At 41.5% G+C, this 22,498-nt stretch overlaps 1 protein-coding gene across 1 annotated transcript in view; it reads left to right on the forward strand.

The window, feature by feature from the left end:
- The window catches only part of RTTN (rotatin), a 137,858-nt gene that overhangs the window by 37,108 nt on the left and 78,252 nt on the right, over positions 1–22,498 (forward strand). The window contains exons 15-22 of the mRNA XM_075213246.1: positions 8,869–8,995; positions 10,515–10,640; positions 11,136–11,252; positions 11,900–12,036; positions 15,252–15,423; positions 15,966–16,065; positions 18,549–18,637; positions 19,314–19,431. Coding sequence (XP_075069347.1) covers positions 8,869–8,995; positions 10,515–10,640; positions 11,136–11,252; positions 11,900–12,036; positions 15,252–15,423; positions 15,966–16,065; positions 18,549–18,637; positions 19,314–19,431 — 986 coding nt within the window. The remainder of the gene's footprint in view (positions 1–8,868; positions 8,996–10,514; positions 10,641–11,135; positions 11,253–11,899; positions 12,037–15,251; positions 15,424–15,965; positions 16,066–18,548; positions 18,638–19,313; positions 19,432–22,498) is intronic.

Genomic DNA, 22,498 nt, shown 5'->3' on the forward strand with positions numbered 1-22,498 from the left:
TCCAATCTCGTTTCCGCTGTGTAGTGTGTATAAACTTCCGACTGATCCACAACAGTGAGTACGAAATTACAGTCATTGCTCACGACAACATGGCTGTAAAAGTCGCTAAAGGGACGTCCGCTCTTCCCTTAATCGTCCTAAACAAGGCTAGTGTGTATGCAGTCCATGGACCGAGCGATCGGACCATCGATCGCATGTAAAATCGCTCGGCATAAAAAGTTGGTCGAAATTTCTGTAGTGTGTACCCAGCTTTAGATATTTGCTTTTGCTCCATGTGATGCACAGAAAAGTTTGATTTGAATTAACAACAGTTGTTTTGATCACTGATGAAGATATTGCATGTACTCCTCCAATGCCGTATGGATTTTATTTACATAGCAATATTTGTAATGTAGCAAAATACTTTTATTCCTAGTAAAGTATAACAATAAAGAAGTAAAAAAAAATATTGTATTTAATCAGGCGCAGAGAGGACAAAGTATTAGAAAGACCAAAAAATAGACAAGGGTCCTATATTTCTTGTCTTTAAGACTAAGGAATAAAAAAGTAGGTTAAGGCAGTTGTTAATAGGGAGATTGACAGTTAATCTCCTCTTTAAAAAAAATATATATCAAAAACACATAAATAACAGTGTTCTAAATCTACTGTAAATAATAGGAAACAGGGGCAGAAAAAAGAAGCCACAGATAAATAGTAAACAAAAATAACTGTTTATTCCATAATTCAAATAGTATCCATAAATGCAATTAAAAAAAAACCCTAATACTTAATATAGTGTAAATCCTCAATGAAACTGATTACAACCAGAGCGCTGTTACAATAAAGAAGTGTACAATATATTGATATTCATTACTTTTGAAGCCAGCAGAGGTCAGGCAATACCAATTAAAGAAACTACTACAACATAACACAAAATTCTTTTGTTTGTTTGTTTTCTACACACATATTTATATAAACAAACCTAAATATAAACATCTACTTTGTTAAAATGTTTTTTATTAACTGCATTCCTAGATTTAAAACTTTTTTTTTTTTTAAATTTTGGCCAATATGATCTGGCAATGAATCACTGAGAATCAGAAGAAAACTGATTTGGTGGTCCTTTGTATATGACAGACATGTGCAGATAGAACATTATTTGTTTGCATTAGCGTTGTGATCCAAACACCTGTCACACAGTGGTGTTCATTTCTAACAGCATTACACTTTAACAGTAGTACTGTTGACTGGGCCACAGCTAAGATATTAGTAGGCCCAAGGCAAAGCTTCATTAGTGGGAACCCAATTATTTTTGCAAAACACCAGGGGGAACTTGTGACTGTATTCTAAAAGTAAAATGTGTTATGTTTTGTTGTGAGCAAAAAAATGTTTCCACTTCTACATATTAGTCTGTCTCAGGGTTTATAAGATTTTTAGAATTTGAGAAGCAATTTTTTGAATCAGGTTTTAGGGGCTGATTCATTTAAAAGTGATGGGACACTGACATTACTGTGATGTCCGACTGCGCACATTTCCAGGTATTACAGTATCCCAACATGGGGTAAGAGTAAAAATCTACTGTGTTGCTTAGCTGCGGAGAGAGGCACTACACGACACATCACTAGTGATTGTATCGGTCCCTTAGAGTTTGAGCCATGTTTTTAGTGAGTTTTGGATTAAGTCTTGTGCTAATTCTAGGGATTAAACTGTAGTTTCAGGGGGTAAATGTGTTAAGTTCTGATTTCTACAAGTCGCTGGAAATCGGTGACTTTGCAGGGGAAATTTAATGCAGCGATGGCTTGTAAAGGCAATGCGTATGTAAGTATTTAGATTATAGGCTTGAACGAAGTATTTTTTTTTTTTTTTTAACATGGGCATTTTATATTTTACATGAAACAGGATACTCTCTTCTCTTTGAAACAAGGGTTGTCTTTTCTTAGAACTCCAGGAGCATGAGATGAAAAAAACTCTCTAGTGCCTGGTCCATTAGTAGTGTAATAGTGGGCTTTGATATTTGCCCTTTTCTCTTTCATCCAGTCTGGGGGACACTGCTTACCATGGGTTGTGGAGGGGAGCACGGGAGTTGGCACCTAGCTAGTTAATCTTTAGCACTGCTGACAGACCCCTCCTCTCTACAATTTCCCTGCCTCTTCCTCTCCCAGTTTTTTCTAGGTGCCCAAAGTAGTTGGGCTTGTTAGAAACAGCTAGTGATTTAATTTAATTTATTTTTAATAACTTTAATTTTTCTTTTATTTTTAGACAATAGAGTTAGTTTAGGGCAGAGCTGGGAGTGTGTTCTATATATAGAGAACACACTCACAGAAACTGGGCAGCGGTGACCGGACTCTGTCAGAGGGAGCAGACTGCTCTCAATGGCAGAGCTTTAGCGGTCACAGTACAGAGTGACAAGCGGTCTCCCGGACCGCTGTCACTCTTGGAGGCTCCAACGATAACCGGCGCTGCCATTATAGGCATAGAGCACCGCTTATCGGATTACCTCGCCGGCGGCCATGATGACGTCATCGGTCCGTGGAGGTGCACAGAAGAAGGAGGAGAGTCGGGGGCCATATCCCCCCTCAGGAAAATAGTAGGGGGCATCGGGGTATTCAACGCTGCAGGAGACCTCTTCAAGGGGTCTCCATAACTAATAAGGATAAGTTCCTTTTTTTAAAAAAAAAAAAAAGAGTAGAGACAGAAAGCTGCAGAGGTGGAACTATCACAGAGCTCCCCTGCTCTGCAGCACAAGTGGTACAGTCCGGACTTCTGGCGGCAAGAGAAGCCCGGGAAGGAACTTATCTTGCAGGGAGCAGGCACCAGGACACTGCTGTTGGACTCCTCCCCTGAGTGGCCCTTTTGGCTAAGTACCAAATCCTTTCTTTGACCATTTACAAACTGTATTTTGTGGTTACAAGAGGGAGGCTAGTAAGGATTATTGTATTTTCTTACTTGCACATATATCTTTTTATCTGTTACACACATACAAGTACAACTTTTTACACATTAGTTGGTTACTTGTTGTTTACTCTGTCTCTCTCAACATATCTTTATCAAAGTGTGTTTGGTGTGCTTTTCCTTTTAAAATGTCAGAAAAGGGAAAAGGCCCTATGGCAAAATATTTTACATGTTCCAGATGTAAAGTTAAATTACCATGTGGACAGAAAGACCCGTTGGCGCTCTGCTCAGTCTGCGAAGGAGTGGTCCCCTCTGCGCAAACCCAGCTCCTTCCAGCCCCACTGACGGAGGAACCGGCCTAGGTGGCTTCCCTGACACAGTCGGTTTCCTCTTTAGCACAGATGATCTCCCAATCTACTCAATTGTTATCTAGTGTGGCAGCCTCTGTGACTAATAATGCTATTACACCTGTGGGGCTGCCTGCTGCCACGGTTTCTACTGAAACGGCCATAGCAGGACCTTCCTCTTTGCTAACGGTCCAGCCACCTGTACCCACAGAACCTGCATGGTCCACAGCATTTATAAAGGGTTTGGACAGACTTAACTAGTTACTTGAATCCCCAAACCTGCCCCCAGCTAAAAGAAAGCGGCTTAGATCCGCTAATCCTCTCATGGTCCTTTCAGATTTAGAGGGATTTTCAGAAGAGGAAAGAGAATCAAATTTGGATTCTGACCAGGTTCAACCCTTGGAACAGGAAGAAATCACTAAATACAAGTTTATTGATGATTTGGTTTTAGCGGTGAGGCAGGCGTTGGACCTCCCAGAAATGGAGGATCCTAGTCCTAGAGACAGAAGTATCTTTAAGAAGGCTAAAAGGAAGGTTATTCGGTTACCCCCTTCTGTATAACTCAGAGATATTGCAGAGGGAGCCTGGAAACAGCCTGATAAAAAGTTCTCTGTTCCAAAGAGGTTCTCTTCCCAGTATCCATTACAGGAGGAGGATGTGGCTCGCTGGGAGGAAATTCCAAAAGTAGATGCTCCAGTAGCCCGTTTGGCCCGACACACTCTCCTTCCAGCCCCGGGCTCAGCAACTCTGCAAGATACCACTGACCGCAGAGTGAAATCCCAGTTAAAATCTATATTTGTAGCAGCGGGCTCTTCCTTTAGACCCACTTTTGCTTCAGCTTGGGTTGCTAAAGCCATGGAAGCATGGGCAGAGCAACTGGCAGAGGCCTTACAGGACTCAGAATTGATTACCCTAGCTTTACATTTGAAAGAGGCATCAGGGTACATTTATGAGGCGGCTCAGAGCACAGCATCTCTATCCTCCTCTATTCAGGCTGCGTCAGTTTCAGCCAGAAGAACGTTATGGCTGAAATCCTGGGAAGGGGATTCAGAATCAAAGAAATCCATGGAATCCATTCCTTTTTCAGCAGCAGGTCTGTTTGGCCCGGAGTTAGATAATATGATTTCCCAGACAACAGGGGGGGCTAAAGCACCTCTTTGCCGGTACTCTCCAGTAGAGGCAGGGCCCCACGGTTTAGCTCCTTTCGTCAGTCCTTTTGGGGAATCTCCTTGCCCAGGGGACAATCGTTTAAAGGTAGACAACCGAATTCTCGAGGCTCGTCTGTCAGAGGCAGGTCCTCGTTTGCAGCTAGGCGCCAGGCCTCCAAGACTCCGGAGAAGCCTGCGTCCTGACTGTCACTCTATTCTCCAAGAGGTGGCGCCGGTGGGGGGACGTCTGTCTTTTTTTCAGGAACAGTGGGCAGCGTCATCCCAAGACCCTTTGATTCGGAGCATTATATCAAGAGGGTACATGATAGATCTGCTGGGGCCAATACCACAGCGCTTCTTTGTAACCCAGCTACCCCGAGATCCACAAAGAAGACAGGCAATGCAGGCCTGTGTCGCCTCTCTTCTTTCGCAAAGAGTCATTTGCAGGGTCCCAGACAACCAGAAAAGGAAAGGGTTTTTATTCAAATCTTTTTCTGGTCAAGAAGCCGGACGGGTCCTTTCGACCCATTTTAAACCTAAAGAGCCTCAATGTACACTTAAGAGTGGCCAAATTTCGAATGGAGTCCCTGAGGTCGGTGATAAACGGCCTAGAGAAGGATCATTTTATGGAGTCCATAGACATAAAAGACGCATACCTCCACGTTCCCATTTGGAGCAATCATCAGTCTCTCCTGAGGTTCACAGTGGGGAACTCCCAATATCAGTTTCGGGCTCTTCCCTTCGTCCTCTCCACAGCTCCAAGGGTCTTCACGAAGATCATGTCGGTGATGGCAGCGTGTCTTCACCTAAAGGGAGTTCAGGTCGTTCCTTATTTACACAATCTACTCATCAAATCCTCCTCAGAGATTTGCTTATGTCAGCACTTATCACTCACCATTGCGGTTCTCGAGAGCCATGGGTGGCTGATAAACTTAAAGAAATCCCAGGTGGTTCCGTGTCAACGCATAGTCTTCCTAGGACTCATCATGGATACCAGTCGGCAGAAGGTGTTCCTGCCTACGGAGAAGATCAGTTCTTCAACTCAGGTCTTGTCCTCTCCCAATCCCTCAATTCATTTGTGCATGCTGCTTGGGAAGATGGTGGCCTCCTTCGAAACGATCCCCTTCGGTCGGGCTCATTCTCGATGCCTCCAGTGGGATCTGTTAACAAAATGGTCAGGATCCCACCTACGTTTGGATCTCCAGAGGATCTCGCTGTCTCCGGGGGTGAGAGAATCGCTGCAGTGGTGGCTGAATCAGGATCACATGTCGGTGGGCAGGTCTTTCGCTCCATAGTCATGGATCATAGCCACAACAGACGCCAGCCTGAGAGGTTGGGGGCGGTAATCCTGCACCTCCGGCTCCAGAGACTTTGGTCTGTTCAGGAATCAGCCTGATCAATAAACACGTTGGAGTTAAGGGCAATTCTTTTAGCTCTTCGGGGGGCCCAGACCCTCCTTCAGGGCCACCCAGTCAGAGTTCAGTCCGACAATGCCACAGGCAGGGAGGAACTAGGAGTGCAGCTGCAATGCGAATTGCAGTTCAGATTTTTGCTTGGGCAGAACAGTATGTTCCAGCAATCTCGGCAGTGTTCATTCCAGGAATAAAGAACTGGGAGGCCGATTACCTAAGTCCAAATCCAATGATGACGGGGGAGTGGTCACTCCATTCGGAAGTATTTCAGTCTCTAGTTCAGAGATGGGGTCTTCCAGGTATAGATCTCATGGCCTCCAGACACAACAAGAAAGTTCACAGGTTTTGCGCAAGGGCAAGAGACCTCTTAGCGGTAGCGGTGGACGTAATGACCATGTCATGGGAATTCAGGTTGGGATATCTGTATCCCCCGATTCCCATGCTTCCTCGCGTGCTCAGACGAGTGAGGCAAGGTGGTCTGCCGGTAATTCTAATAGCTCCCTCATGGCCGCGTCGAGTGTGGTACGTGGACTTAATCTCCATGGCGGAAGGACAAGGATATAGTCTTCCGTCACGAGACGACCTTCTTCTTCAAGGTCCATTTCGTCACCAGAATTTACCCCAGCTTAGTTTAACGGCATGGCTGTTGAGGGCTAGGGGTTTCTCCCCCAGTGTAGTGAACACTATGCTGCGAGCTCGAAAACCGGTTTCCATTCGCATCTATCTTCGTATTTGGCGAGCCTATATCAGATGGTGCAGAAATAAGTCCTGACACACGTCTTCTTTTCGCCTCCCTTGCTTACTGGCTTTTCTTCAGGATGGGCTGGAAGCAGGGCTCCGTTTAGGTTCCTTAAGAGTTCAGGTATCAGCTCTTTCAGTTTTCTTTCACCTGAAGTTAGCGGATTTGCCAGACGTCAAGACCTTTCTTCAGGGAGTCTTACATATTCAGCCTCCCTACGTTCCGCCTACAGCACCATGAGATCTTAACCTGGTACTGGATATGCTTAAAGGGCCTCCTTTTGAGCCTTTACTTGTCGCAGATTTTAGGTGTTTGACCTGGAAGGTCGTCTTTCTTTTGGCAATTGCATCAGCATGTAGGGTGTCGAAATTGGGAGCTCTGTCTTTCCGGGAACCATATCTGTTTTTTCACGAGGACAGAGCGGTATTGAGAACACTCCCTTCCTTTGTTCCAAAAGTAGTGTTGGCTTTCCATTTGAACCAGGAAATTGTGGTTCCGGTTTTTTCATCAACTTCTCATTCTGATCAGCAGTCTATGGAAAAGTTAGATGTGGTTAGGGCTCTCCGTATTTATGTCAAAAGAACTTCTCAGGTTAGTCGTACCGATTCTCTGTTTGTTCTTTATGATTCTAACAAAATAGGCTGGCCAGCCTCAAAACAGTCCATTGCGAGATGGATTACGGCAACCATTAAGCAAGCTTACATAAAGGCTAACCGTCCTGTGCCGGAGAGACTTACGGCCCATTCCACCAGATCGGTAGGGGCGTCGTGGGCAGCGAGAATTGGGGCTTCTGCGGACTAGCTTTGCAGGACAGCAACCTGGTCCTCTGTCCACACCTTTACAAAATTCTATCAATTTAATGTATTTGCATCCGCAGATGCAAATTTCGCTCGTAGTGCTCTACGGGCGGGGCTTTCAGAGCGGTCCCATCCTTAGGGGGCTGCTTTAGAACGTCCCCATGGTAAGCAGTGTCTCCCAGACTGGATGAAAGAGAAAAGAGGATTTATGTACTTTCGTTAAATCCGTTTCTCTGATTCCGTCTGGGGGACACTGCGATCCCTCCCTTCTGCTTTTCCTCTTGGTTGATTGGCCTTTTCTCCTCGGGGCTTTTTAATTAACTGACAGGAAGAGGCAGAGGGATTGTAGAGGGGAGGAGTCTGTCAGCAGTGCTAAAGATTAACTAGCTAGGTGCCAACCCCCGTGCTCCCCTCCACAACCCATGGTAAGCAGTGTCCCCCAGACGGAATCAGAGAAACAGTACATAAATCCTCTTTTTGCCCATTTATTAAAATGTCTTAGTCATCTCCTTTGCAGCTCCAAGATGCTTTATCATATTGCAGAAATTTCAACCAACTTTTTATGCCGAGCGATTTTACATGCGATCGATGTTCCGATCGCTCAGTCCATGGACTGCATGCACACTAGCCTTGTTTAGGACGATAAAGGGAAGAGCGGACTTCCCTTTAGCAACTTTTTACAGCCATGTTGTCGTGAGCAATGACTGTAATTTCGTACTCACTGTTGTGGATCGGTCGGAAGTTTATACACACTACACAGCGGAAACGAGATTGGAACGAAAATATCAAACGGTACGACCAACCAAATGAGGCGATAATCGTCCATTTGGGCAGACTTTCGACCATCGTGTCACTGCACACACTGACCCGACTTTTGAACGAGTGGTCGTATGTCGGCTGTTTGAGCCAATTATTGGACGAAAACAGTGGATTGTGTACCCAGCTTTACTTACTTATCAAGTTACAGCTGTCTTGTGTAGCTGTAAATCCTGCAGGGCTGGTAATAATTTTCCAGTGTTTACACAGAATACTCTACTTTTGACGTTACTTTGTGCATAGACAAACACAAAGTAGGTAGGTGGGAGGCTTTAAAATGTTAGTTAAGTAGAATGTTAACTAACTCTTAAATAACTCTCTTAAATCTGTTGCTAATTATTAAAGGTACAGCTAGTCCTTTTAGGGTTTAATTTGTATTTTTTTATTTATTTATTTTTAAAAGAGAGGTCCACTTTATATGAGAATAATGTCTCCAGCTCTACTATCTGATTGGCTAGGGTGCCTTCTTTCTCTATGCTGTTGGAACTGAATCAGGCAACCATTGTGGAGTGCTTTATTTGGCACATCACCACCCCTCTGCGCCGCACTTCAGCCAGGAAATGTAATAACATATAGAAGCCCCAACACCAAAAGTAACCTCACATGGACTTCAAATGTTATTACGTGTGCTGACTGAAGCAACTAGCCAGGTACTGGAGGTGGTTAAATCTTTTTATAAAGCGTTTAATTGTCTATTGATTCCAGACATTAAAATATGTTTTATTTGTCTTGAAACAGCTATAATTTTGAACAGAGTTCCCCTGTACTGCTGGAGGAGAGTCAAAAAGTACTACTGGGCATGATGTCCCACTGGATGCCAGCTGTGAGATCTGAGACTTATAAATATACCCTTGAAATTGTTAAGGTAAAATGAATAATTTCACTATAAAAACTGTACTTGTACTATACTGTACTTAGCCAAATAAATAAAATGACGAATTAAGTAAAATCTATTGTAAATTAAATATGATTTCTGTGCATATGCTTTTAATTACAAATATATATCCTTTATTTTGAACTTTTATTAGGTTTATTTCAGTCTTTTCTATAGTGACATCAATTATTCTTTGCATGCCAGCTGCCTTCTAGTTTCCATAGTCCAAAGATCACTTTACTGACTGACTGTTGAGATATCTCAACTACTGTTGATCTCTCAAAATAAATGTAAAAGATTACACTTTCTCAAGCAAGCCCTGTATACACACATAACATGGCTTTTATCACTATTCACAAGCACTCAATCTTGAAATGATGTCATGAAACCATTGAGAATCTTATAATCCAGTATAGGCGAGCAGACTGATTTTTGTAGCTCTAAAGAAAATATTTAAATAGAATAATGAACCACTTTCTAAATTTGTGGAATGAATCTTGGAATATCTAGCATGGTCTGAATGCTACATTTAGGATTGTTTGAAACATTCTCAAATACAGAGGCCACCTTACTTGGCCAATTACCTGCCCGACTGTGACGAAGCAAGTGATTCAATAAAAAACACTATTAGTTCAGGAACAGAGGAAGGGGCAAAGGTTCTGTGGTAATAGCTGCAGTTGGCTAAGACATGGGGTGTTAGACAACCTCTTTGCTGTTGCGATGGAAATGGTAGTGTTAAAACTGAAGTTGTTATGAAATGTCCACTGTGTAGGGTTGCATTGAACAGTCAGTTCTCAGTGCAGCCCTTTAGGTCTTAATAAATTACATTTTTAGCTGTTCTTTTCATAACTTAGAGAGAATAGTGACAATAGGTGAAGCTGGTGACCGAGAAAGGTGGATCAAAGTTGTCAGATGACAGTTGAAGTTCTTCAAAATAAAACAAAAGAATAAATGTAGGACACATGTTCAGTGAACAAACAAGTATCCAATGCCACAAGACAAGCCTTAGAAAAAAAATGTGTACCCTTTGCACCCCAACCTGGTTTTTCCAGGTGCAAATTTGCACTCTTTAGCTGGATTTGCATCTAAATGTATATGAGGCCCTTTTTAGGCACAGTGTAAAACCTGTAGAACACCAAAACTGTTAAAAACTCTGGTAAGGAACAATATTTTCCACGCAAGACTTGCCACAATTGTAATGAAAGAAAAACCCAGGAGTCAGATGCAGATAAAATTCACCTTAACCTTGTTAGTCTGTATCCCCTATATGTGATGTGGATTTATGGAGTACACATTTTTCATTTCAGTTGCAGTTTTAATGCGTAGTTATGCTTCATGGCTTTGGAATTTCGGGAGAACAAAAATGTTTTATATTGGTCTTTTTACAATGAAAGTGGTAAACTTGCATGCAGCAAAAATGCTGTCATACACATTATATTTTAAAACATGGGCATGTAACAAAATATTCTGTTAAATATATTTTACTAAGCTATTTTTAAATTGTTTTTAGGATTCCTTAGGGATTCACAATGTCACCAAGGCTGTATCCTCAATTTGCAATGGTATCAATTTTCTTCTTCAGCCAAAAGTTCTCTATGAAATTTGTACATTTGCCCTACAGGATCCCGACAATGAGGTATTCACTAATATTTTTAATAACATTTCTGTGTGTACATTTTTATCTTATTACTTGGGAAAATGAGGCAGAATGTAGTTAATTTTCCTGTAATTGTTTTATTCTTTGTGGTAAAGAATATAAAGGTCCATAAACAAATGGCATTCATTAAGCCCCTTAGTATTGTCGCTGAATGAAAGAACAGTGACTATATCCCAGGTGTACATATGGATTGATAGTTTTTATTGAATATATACAGACTGAATTGGTGAATACAGTAGGGATACTTAAAGTAGCCAAGACACACACACATACACCTGTACAAATTGTTTTTTTTAGGTAAAATGGGATATGTAAATGACAAAAACCCACTCTAGGTAACAAATATTGATGATTTTATAGAAAAAACATGTCTTGCAATGTTTATATTATTATATTATGTTTCATTAATTTATTTTAGGCAAGGTAAATATAAAACATCAGCTGGAAATGATATTTTTGAGATTTTTGTTACAGGTTTGTTTGGCAGCTAAGGCCATTCTGACATATTTACTTCAAGGACGCCTTATGATGACTGCATCGTGTTGGAATAAATTCATAGAAGCCCTGTACCCAGTCATACCAGTTTTACAGGTACTGCCCAATTGATTTGACCCATTCTGAGTTGGTCGTATCTGTAAGCATAAAGCTGAGTAATATGCATATTGTTTAAAACAAAGATGAACGTGGTCTGTGATAAAGAATATGATAAACAGCCTTTAACCTGCTAGTCTGTGAGTTCTTAGTGTGACCTGACAAACTATGCTTTGCTTAGGTGGATTGTTTTTTACAATAGCTTCAACCCTATATTAACATTAAGTAAATAAAATACCAAGTTATATGCATTATGTAAGATGTACTCTGCACTATACATTCTACAATGCAAAAATTACTACTGTTGCATTTGTGAACTACAGATTGCAAAACAAATGTATTTGGCTGTTGTGGTTTTTTTGTTTTTTGTTTTTTAAGTACATAGTAGAAAATTGATTGATCTATTTGAGGGATGTGTATGACTAGTTTTCTGTGGGCTGCATGTGGTACACCTGATGTTTTTTTTTTTTCTTGTTTGTTGTCCTCACATTCATACAACCCATCATGTGGAAATGTGACAGACATTTTCACGTTACTGCATATATAATATGCATTAAATACCGGATGTTTCAAGGATCGTTTAGTTTATCTTGGTTTTAAGGAATACTTTCAATTAAAATCGATTTCCCCTTTTATTTTTTCCACAGTGCTTTGCAGACACAGAGGAAGCACTGGGCATCTCTATCTTGGCGTTACTGGAAACATCTGAAAGTGGCAAAGAAGTTTTGCCTAAAACAATTCGCTTAAAAGCTGCACTGAGATTTCTGTTTGCCAAAAAGTTGACGTGAGTAAACATTTTTCTTAGTAATATCAATTGACTAATATGCATATTGTAATCTTTTGCAAATTCCTTCATCACTGCTTGTCTATTTAGGAACCTAACATATAACTTACCCAGTGTTCACAGGCAATAGTATTTGTTTTTACACTTGCTATGAGGGGGGTACTAGGACTTTCATATTTTGTCAGCTGTATGACCTTTTTTAACTTACTGTGTGCTCAATATTACACAATAACTTCTGGATCAAATTATGAACATGGTTTTTATGTTGTATTATATGCCTTTTTTTTTACTTTATTTTGTCTGTTTTTTAATGGATATGTGTAATAATTGGCATGTCAAGATAATGGCTACTGGGAGGGATAAAGAATTTCCCTTTTAATAATCCTGTTGACATGAAAATGTTGACAGGCTAAATACCGACACTTCCATTCTGATGACAGCTTTAAAATGTGGACAGTGTGATTGCCGACATTCACCACTGTCGACAATCACAAGGACAACATTAAAAGAGCAGGACCAATGGGTCCAAAGGCTATATAGCCGCAAACACAAAACATTTATAAAAATAAAATAAAAAAATAACTAATAAAGTTTAAAACTACCACTTGTGCCTCCCAAAACACATCCAAACCTGTGCTGGTTGTGGATCCGGCAGCTGTATGACCCACCTGCATTGCTTTCTCTGCTAAGAATTTCACAAGAGTGTTTTAGTAATATTTAGATACATTTTTCATACAATTAGGACTAAAACAATTCGCTTAAAAGCTGCACCTCGCTAAACAATCCTTCTTTAAGTCCCTTATCTCTTCTCAGTCCTCTAATCCCCGCCGCCTCTTTGCCACATTCAACTCACTCCTCCCCCCCCTCCCACTGTCCCACCCCCCCTCTCTGCCTCTGACTTTGCCTCCTTTTTCTCTTCCAAAATTGAAGCCATCAGACGGAACATCTACTCCTCCCACTGCCCTCCCGCCCCCCTCACCACGTCACCTCCCGCCATTAACCAGCTGTGGTCATCCTTCATCCCCACTTCAGGTAAAGAAGTTCGCTCCCTTATTCTTTCCTTTCCACCCTCTACCTGTCCTCTGGATCCCATCCCCTCCCACCTCCTTTGCTCTCTCTCTCCGACTGCCTGCTCTTACCTCGCTCACCTCTTCAACCTATCACTCTCCTCTGGCGTTGGCCCATCCTCATTCAAACACGCTCTTATCTCACCTATCCTCAAGAAACCCAATCTTGACCCCACCTCTCTTCCTAACTACCGCCCTATCTCTCTTCTCCCTTATGCCTCCAAATTACTTGAGCGGATTGGTCTGCAGCCGCCTCACCAGACACCTCTCTGACAACTCCCTCCTTGACCCTCTCCAATATGGCTACCGCACCCTCCACTCCACCGAAACAGCCCTGGCTAAAGTTACTAATGATCTTCTATCAGCCAAATCCAAGGGTCACTACTCCATACTCATCCTCCTCGACCTCTCCGCGGCCTTCGACACCGTGGACCACCCCCTCCTGCTGCATACTCTTCTCTCTCTCAGCCTCTCTGGCTCTGTTCATGCCTGGTTCACCTCATACCTTGCTAACCGCTCCTTCTCTGTATCCACGTCTGGTTCTTCCTCCACCCCCTCCCCTCTCCCTGTTGGAGTCCCTCAGGGCTCTGTTCTTGGCCCTTTACTCTTTTCGCTCTATACTTCCTCCCTTGGAGCTCTCATCTCTTCGTTCGGTCTTCAGTATCACCTATATGCTGATGATATTCAACTCTACTTCTCTTCTCCTGATCTTTCCTCCTCCCTCCTCTCTCGTGTAACTGACTGCCTCTCAGCCATCTCCTCCTGGATGTCTTCACGCTTTCTTAAAATTAACATCTCCAAAACTGAACTCATTGTCTTTCCCCCACCCAGACGCCCTTCCCACTATGACCTCTCTATAACTGTTAACAACTCCACTATCTCCTCTGTCACCCAACTCCGCTGCCTAGGAGTCACTCTTGACTCCTCTCTCTCTTTTGCCCCCCACATTCAATCCCTTGCCCAAGCCTGTCGCTTCCAACTCCGTAACATTGCCCGCATCCGTCCTTTCCTCTCACAAGATGCCACCAAAACTGTCATCCATGCTCTCATCATCTCCCGCCTCGACTACTGCAATCTCTTTCTTACTGGCCTCCCCTGCTCCCACCTCGCCCCCCTCCGCTCTATACTTAATGCGGCTGCGAGACTCATCTTCCTCACACGCCGCTCCTCCTCTACCTCCCCTCTCTGTCTTGCCTTACACTGGCTCCCCTTCCCCTACAGAATCCTTTTCAAACTCCTCACCACCACCTACAAGGCTCTCTCCCAGTCTACTGCCCCTTATATCTCTAACCTCCTCTTCATCCACACTCCCGCCCCCTCCCTGCGCTCAGCCAATGATCGCCGCCTCTCCTCCACTCTGATTACTTCTTCCCACTCTAGAATACAAGACTTCTCCCGAGCTGCCCCCCTTCACTGGAACGACCTCCCTCGCTCCATCCGTCTATCACCCAATCTGTGCTCCTTCAAGCGGGCACTTAAAACTCACCTGTTCCTTAAGGCCTACCTACCATCCTCTTAACCTCTCACCTCTTCTGTTTCTCACTGGCTCCTTTTTCTCTCCCCTTTGCTTCACTGGCTCCCTCTTGTGCCTGATTTTGTCTACCCTCCCTTAGGATGTAAGCTCGTATGAGCAGGGCCCCTCTCCCCTCCTGTCTCCAGACCTGTTCTTCCGCTCCGTCTTTATAGTATTTGCCTGCCTGGAGTTTCTGAAGTTCTGGTACTTTGTGTTTACTGTTCTGTATTGTTTTACCCTGTATAGTCTACTGTTTGTACCATGTACGGCGCTGCGGATACCTTGTGGCGCCTAACAAATAAACGATAATAATAATAATAATTGAAATGGTAGTATGAATCCTTATCTTTGTAATTCTTTAAATTGGTTTTGATGACCATTGGGTTAAGGATGTGTGGTGTTAGAACAATCCTCCATAGTTGGCGTGTGGGTGATGTGTTAATAAAATGTGGTAATTTAAAGACATTCAGTAGTTGTGTTCAATATTGAGCCAACATGTTATAGTAGTTCTAAAGTTGGAACTGGTCATTTTAGGCTATAAACTCTCTTGTTGACAACTATCAATAAACCACTCTATAATTTACTTTACACTTCTTTTTAAGTTTTTTTTTTTTTTTAACAATTTATTTTTATAGGTTACGTTCACTGGGACTTAAGTGGTTATTAGTCCACTTAATGAATGAAAAAGAGTTGAACTGCAAACGCCCTGAATTAAAAGGAAGTATCATGTCTAAGGCTGTCAGTCTATATATCACAGAGCGACCAGTTGACTTAAAGCTGGACAACAAGGGAATATCCTTTTTCAAGGTTAATATATGCTTTGATCTTGGTGTAGTCTTTTATGTATGATTCTGTGTATGTGATGTAAAATAACATCTGAAAATGACATAAAAGCAACGTTTTCAGTTCTACTTACTCAAAATGTATAGAGTAAATTTCACTATGTTCCAGAGCCAGGATTCATCATGCTTAGTGAAAACCTCTGTCTTCATTTACCGCATGTAGATTTAAGTCCATTGTCTGACACATGAAGCATGTTTGACTCTAGAAAATTGGGATTGTGACAATATTAGTGTTTGTAACACTTACCAAAGGACTGCAAAGGCAAAATTGATGTTTCGGAGCTCTGTATAGTGTGACATTTATGCGTACTTATTGTGAGCTACATTATTTAAAACAGACAAATGTTCTGAATGCATGTCTTGATTATTTTTTTTTAATTTTATTTCTGTCAATCCATTTCAATTTATATGTGTTCTTCAATACAACCAGAGATGGTCTGGAAAGTGTGATTTCTTTGCAACCCGCAAGGGTTATTAATCAGTATGCACTGTGCATTGAATCTGTAGGCAGAGACTGTCAAGAAAGTGGCTGAAATCTTTACTTCAGAAACTGTGGACATGGCACTTCGCAAATCAGCAGCTGAACAGCTGGCAGTTATAACACAAGGTAAGATAAGCAAGAAGTTTGTTTTGTGTCACCGGAGAATAATCAGTTAGATTAACTTTGCTCTTCTACAGAAAGAATACATCAGCAGGTCCAGAAAATCTATTCTATTTTTTCTGGAGTAGCCATTACTAGAATCTCATTTTTAAATATCAATTTACATGGATTTATTAAACTATAAATCAAATAAACAAAGAGCCACAAAATAGGATTAATTTACTAAAATTGGATTTAGGTGCAAAGTTTGCACTTGGCCATCAGCAATTGGCTTTTATTTGTCCAGTGCAAATTTAGACAATGAAAGCAACCAACATTAATGAGCTTTATTGTCTAAAAAATGAAATTACTTTGGCTTATTGAAACAGACTACTTTTCAGGTAAGAACCATTTGGTTCATCTAGTCTGCCAAATTTTTTTTAACCTATGGTAACCTCAAACCCTATTCATTCCTTATTTCTTTTTAATATTATCCTTATGTCTATCCCAAGCATGTTTGAATTACTCTAGTGTATTAGCCTTTATCACCTCTAATGGGAGGCTATTCCATTTATCCACTACCCTTTCTGTGAATTAATTTTCCTCAAATTTCCTCTGAACCTACTTTCCCCCAGTTTCACCCTTTTCATAATTAAATTGATTCTATTGTTGAAGAGAAAAGCCATTTGTTCATTTTATTTTGATAATCAAATGAGGTTATATTGTAAATTTCATGACACCTTTAGGCATTATACCTACTGACACTTGATTTGCATTTAAGAATGCGTTACAAAGTCTGTAAAACTGCATGTCAAATGCAAACACGTTCCACATGCAGTTGTTAACTTGCATTTTTATTGCCGCTCAGGAGGCCAATGGAGATCATTCCATTGGTCTCGTTGAATTTTACTTGCCACAATGCTTTAAAATGTGAATAACGTCATGGGTCCAGAGCACTATCACAATGCACACATTTCACGCCAGTGGATTTGAGGTCCTAGGTAACTTTTTCCAGCATACAACCACTTTGGTTCTAATTTGTAATTGGAAATCAAGGTAAAAACTAATCTGCAATTCTATTTTCCCTGCAACCTCTTGTGAAGTCATGTGTAATTGATTTGTCTGACATTTTCTTGTGTGGAAGAAAGTTCTCGCTCCAATATGTGGGGAAATTGTGCATTTATTTAGACATTTAAGGTCCTATATCTGTAGATATTATCATACATCTGTTTATTTTGCAAAGGCGCATTATAGTGGTGCCTGCATGGGTAGCTAAATTTTGCCCCTTCTGATGAGGAGTGGGCGTATCAGGACGTACTTTACTGGCTATATGCACTCCTCCATCTTGTATATTGCCAGCATGGAAAAACAAGATTTTGTTTTGCAAGACACAATATTAAAATGTTTTGAAAGGTGAGACCATGCATACAAAGGCCTTCCCAGGTTAGCATTATTTTTACACATTCTTGGTGGTGGCTGAAATTTTATGTATAGTGTAATATTATGCAGTGTGAAGTATTTTCTGTGAGCGAATATATGACCAAATGATTAGAGGCACTGCACAAATAGATGAGCACAGCATATACTGTGTTAAGTGGGAAAATATTATCATGCAAAAAACCTATGGCCATGGTACTATGATATTCTCAATGGTTTTTCAAACATTCACTCCTCAGTAATGTTCCACCCAGTGACTGAGCATGAACCTGAAAAATATAATAAAGAATTACAAGACTCTATCTGTTTATGTTTCTTTATTGATTCTTATATAATATATACATTTTGTACACAGCAGTTTGTCCTTTTCCTTGCACTCTTCAGCTTACAATCTAGTTTTTACTTTCTGAGATGTTTATTCAAGGTGACTTTTCCAAGACCACAAGGAGTTGACATGGTATTCAATTCTGAGCCTCTAGCAAATCTCAAACAGTTTCCCTAAATGCTGAGCTAATCAATTTTCAATATAATCAATAATATTACCAAAATATTATTAACTTAATTGTTTTTCATTAAATACCATGGGTCTGATTCAATTAACTGTGAGGTTTCATAGTACCATCACGCGTTACATTTTCCATGTGAAGTTTAGGTAACGATCTTGGCTCATCTTTTGCTCACACCTCAGTAATTTCTGTTTTTTTTGTGTCCATTAATATAATGTGGCAGGCTACTATGGAACCTCTTGGTTAATACAATTGGCCTTGGCTAATCCAATTGGTCCCCTTGTGTCAACACTTTGTGGACTCTACAAAATCAAAATCACACATATGAAACAAGCCTCATATTATCAATTGATGTGATTATTTTTTGTTTGTACCTTTTCTGACATTCTGCACTTCTTCCATTACCAACTACTGCATAGATTCTTACCAAGTCATGTGCGGTGAGACATAACTCACATTTCACTGCTATAGTAGAACTTCTCTATCTACAATCTATCTATCTATGTGCAGGAAATAAAGGCCTGGATTTATTTCATTACGATTACTTATAGCCTCTTTTATTTACAGATATGACAATGCACAGTGTGGTTAAAGAACTAGGGATTGTGGAAAAGATAAGTAACATCTTGCGGAATTATGTGCAACAAGTTGGGAAGGCAAGTACAATTGCTGTATAAGGTTTACAAATACCAATGAAGTTTCTTTTCACCTGTTAGTGAATAAAGTAAGCTTAAATTAAAATATATTTTTTTTAGTGGTGTAATAATTCTAAAATTTTGTTATATGAATTATTTAGTGTGTATGACACTTTTGGTTGGATGACCTCACAGGCTACCCATATGTCTAACTTTAAAGATAATGTGTTTTTTTAAAACTGCTGTTTGAGTAGAGTTTGTTGCAGTGCATGGTGTAGTATAGCGAATCAATAAAACTATTTTATCTGTAAATAAGTGCTATCAATCTTGAATACATACAGTGATTCAATGAGCCCGTACTCTGTTGTCTTTAAGGAGGCCATTGCATTCAATATTTAGTATAATAAATTGTAAATAAATTAATAATAATTGTACATTTTGTAATTACTAAAGTGTCTTAATAAACTCAGGTAGATCATTTTACCTGACATACTTTAGATGTTCCATACTTGGTGCAACAAAATCATACTGTAAATGTTTTTTTAAGTGCTTTGATTGTTAAATATTTGGGATAGCTGTGTTTTTCTTCATGATATAACTGAACAAAGAAGCATTCATTTGTGTCTGTTATCTGTTTTGAATTACCATTAGGCTAAGTTAAGTAATAAAGAAATACATTTTATGTTTCCTTCTTCAGGTTTTTGACTGTATGGTTCTACCATGCTTAACACTCCTACGAAAGTTGGTTTATGCCGATTCTGTATTGCGTTTGGCACTGGCACAAGACCCAGATTTCCTCCTTACTTTATTCAGAGGTAAAATTTTTGTACTGAAAAACAATTTACAAATAATATTTAAACAACTAGATGCAAAATGTATAAATTTGTCAAGCTTATTACACTGAATCCTATAAATGGCTGTTTAATAACTTAAAAGATAATTCCACCCAAAAGAGTTTTGGGTAGAAATAGGTGAGATACGTTAAATAGGAAAATGTCATTATCGCTATAAAAGCAAGAGAGAGTATCTCCTGCTTGAATCATCAGTGGCATTGCTAGACAGAATTATGGTAGTGTGGGTAAGTGTAATTTTCTTATTTAACAAATTTCTAATTCCACCCACAAGTAATTTTTTAGTGTTGGGTAGAATTTGCTTTTTAGGGCTTGTCCAGACTTCCCAGTTAATCAAATACATTTGTTTAAAATTTCCACCCTTGTTGTGTACATGGTTTTCCTAAGATTCATGTGCACATTATATATAAGTGTACTACTGTGAGATTTTCCAAGTGAAAAGACCTACATTCTAATGCTATATTATAATTTCGCAATCATTCAATCTGGAAAACACTGTATGAGGGACACTCGGAGCTGGCTCTTAAATAATTAACTAACTGCTGCTGACTCCTCCCCTCTGCAACCCCTGCCTGCTAGCCTCTGTTTAATTTAAGTGCCCAAGGAGTTGGGCTGTTATTTTTGTGCTGTTAGGTAATTTAGTTATTTTCTTTTGTTTTTAATTTATATGGTGAGTGTAGACGGATACAAATGCTGCAGGCTTCCTGTCATCTGTTAGATCAGCGGTCCAGACAGACCGATGAAGAAACATTTTTGTCCTGCCATACAGACAAGCTTGGGGCTTGTCACAAGCTTGGGGCTTGTTATTAGGGTGACAGCAGACACTCACAGCGGTGTTGTCACTGGTGCTACTCCGGGTCCGGTGCTGCTGACAGGCAGAGAGCGCACAATCAGGAGGAAGCGGGACATGTTGGGAGATACAATGTTCCCCGCTAAGGCGGAGGGGGAACCTGGATCTCCGGTCCATGACAATTGTTGCTGGAACGCTCGCGGAGGACACAGAGTGTGTGTACTGCGCTGCGGTCAGCTGTTAGTGAGAATCTGGCAGGAGGAAGCAGTGGACGCTTCCCCACTGCCTGTTGGTATATCCCAGGAGCGTGAAAGTTTCCCGCGGTTGCAGTGGAGGTCGGATGTTCCTCAAATTGCTTTGTGAGGAGAAAGAAGTGTGCTGTCGCTGACTCCTTCCTTCCTTACCCTGAGACCCAGCTAAGTGTCTATTCCTTAGTTGGCTATCTGTGTATCACACGTAATTTACTTGTTTAGTGTATTTTCCTCATCAGGGGAGTTAAGTTTAAGGCTACATATCTTTGAGGGCTAGTATGTCCTGGTAGTCTTTTAAGTTTTCTCTATGAAAAAAAAAAAAAAAAGAGTAAAGTTAATTCACAGTGATGCTTATTTTATTGCAGGACGTGTTTTTTGAGGTTGAGATCCTAGCAAAACCCAGTTCCTGTACCTGCTCACCCTGTGTGTGGTATGCTTGCTGCTAATTCTTGGTGTATTCCTTTTATCTGATAATCATCATGTCAAATAAGGGTAAATCAATGCCAAAATGTATGTCTTTTCAAAGTGTTCTGTTAAACTTCCGGTTGGACAGACGGACCTGGATGCGCTCAGTATGCAGTGTGTGGCCAGGATCTGGGACGAGCGGGCGCAGGAGGTGTCCTCGCTGTCTGCAGGGGAGAGCCAGCTTGGGCATCGTCACTGGCCCAATCGGTCTCTTTGCTCGCACAGCTCATTGTCCGACAGACAGAGGCACATGCAGTCCCTGTACTCTCCACTGCAGGTTCTGTTCCATTTAATTCATCAGAAGGGGTTACTAAACCAGCTTCTGCGGTTAACATGGGGGTGTCTTCTCAGGGGCTTTCCCCATACCCTCAGACTTTCCAGGGAGAGCTGGCTTGGTCTTCTTCCTTGGGGAGAAGATTAGACCCTTTAAATGGCTTTCTGGATTCCCTTGGGCTGCTTCCCTCTAGGACCAAGCGGGCTAGGTTATCCCATGCTCTGTTTTTGGCTTCCGACTCAGAGTGGTCCTCTGAGGAAGAAGGGGAGCTAGTCGAGGATTCTGACTCCACCCAGTGGGGTGACTAGTGGGGTGACTAGGAGGACAATGCCAGAACCCAGGGGGTGCAGGGCCTGGTGTACACCAGGCTTTGGATTGTGTGGAATCAGGAGAGCAGTTCAGTTCAGGGTCTTTTTAAATGGAAGAAAGACTGTGTGTTTTGTTTCCTCTTCGGAACTGTCTGAGATTGCGGAGTCTGCACGGAAAGCTCCGGAGCGGAGATTTTCTTTCCCTCACAAGTTCCTTCACCTTTATCCACTGCAGGACCAGGATGTTCACAAAGATCTTGTCTGTCATGGCTGCCCACCTGCGGGCCATGGATTTGAACATAATTCCTTATTTGGACGATCTTTATCAAGGCTCCTGCAAGAATAGTCCTGGATCAGCATCTTTTTGCTGACCCTCGGATTCTGGAACAACATGGATGGGTGATAAATTGCCCGAAGTCCCAGTTGATTCCGTCCCAGAGGATGGTGTTCTTGGGTCTTCTCATCGACACCAGTCTGCAGAAAGTTTTTCTTCCGGAAAACAAGGTTTCTGCAACCAGGACATCAGTGCAGAACCTTCTCCGGTCTCCTTGACCCTCCGTGTTGATGGGCATGAAGCTCTTGGGTCAGATGGTCGCCTCTTTCGAAACCCTTTCTTACGGCCGGTTTTGTTCACAGGTTTTTCAGTGGGACCTCTTATGCCAATGTTTGGCATCTCCCTTTCATCTCGAGCCCCAGTATTTTCAGTTGTCCAGGATTGCCGTCTCTCCATTTGGTGGTGGGCAACCCCGGAGAACTTAGTTATCGGTCGGTCGTTCGTTCCATGGTCATGGATCTTCATGACCACGGACGCCAGTTTGAGGGGGTGGGGGGCAGTGGTCCTCCATCTTCGCCTACAGGGTCTGTGGTCAAGCAAGGAGGCCTCCCTGCCGATAAATGTTCTCGAATTTAAGGCAATCCTCCTGGCTCTAAAGGGCGCAATCTC

This window comes from Mixophyes fleayi, chromosome 5, assembly GCF_038048845.1.
Source record: "Mixophyes fleayi isolate aMixFle1 chromosome 5, aMixFle1.hap1, whole genome shotgun sequence".
Classification (NCBI taxonomy): domain Eukaryota; kingdom Metazoa; phylum Chordata; class Amphibia; order Anura; family Limnodynastidae; genus Mixophyes; species Mixophyes fleayi.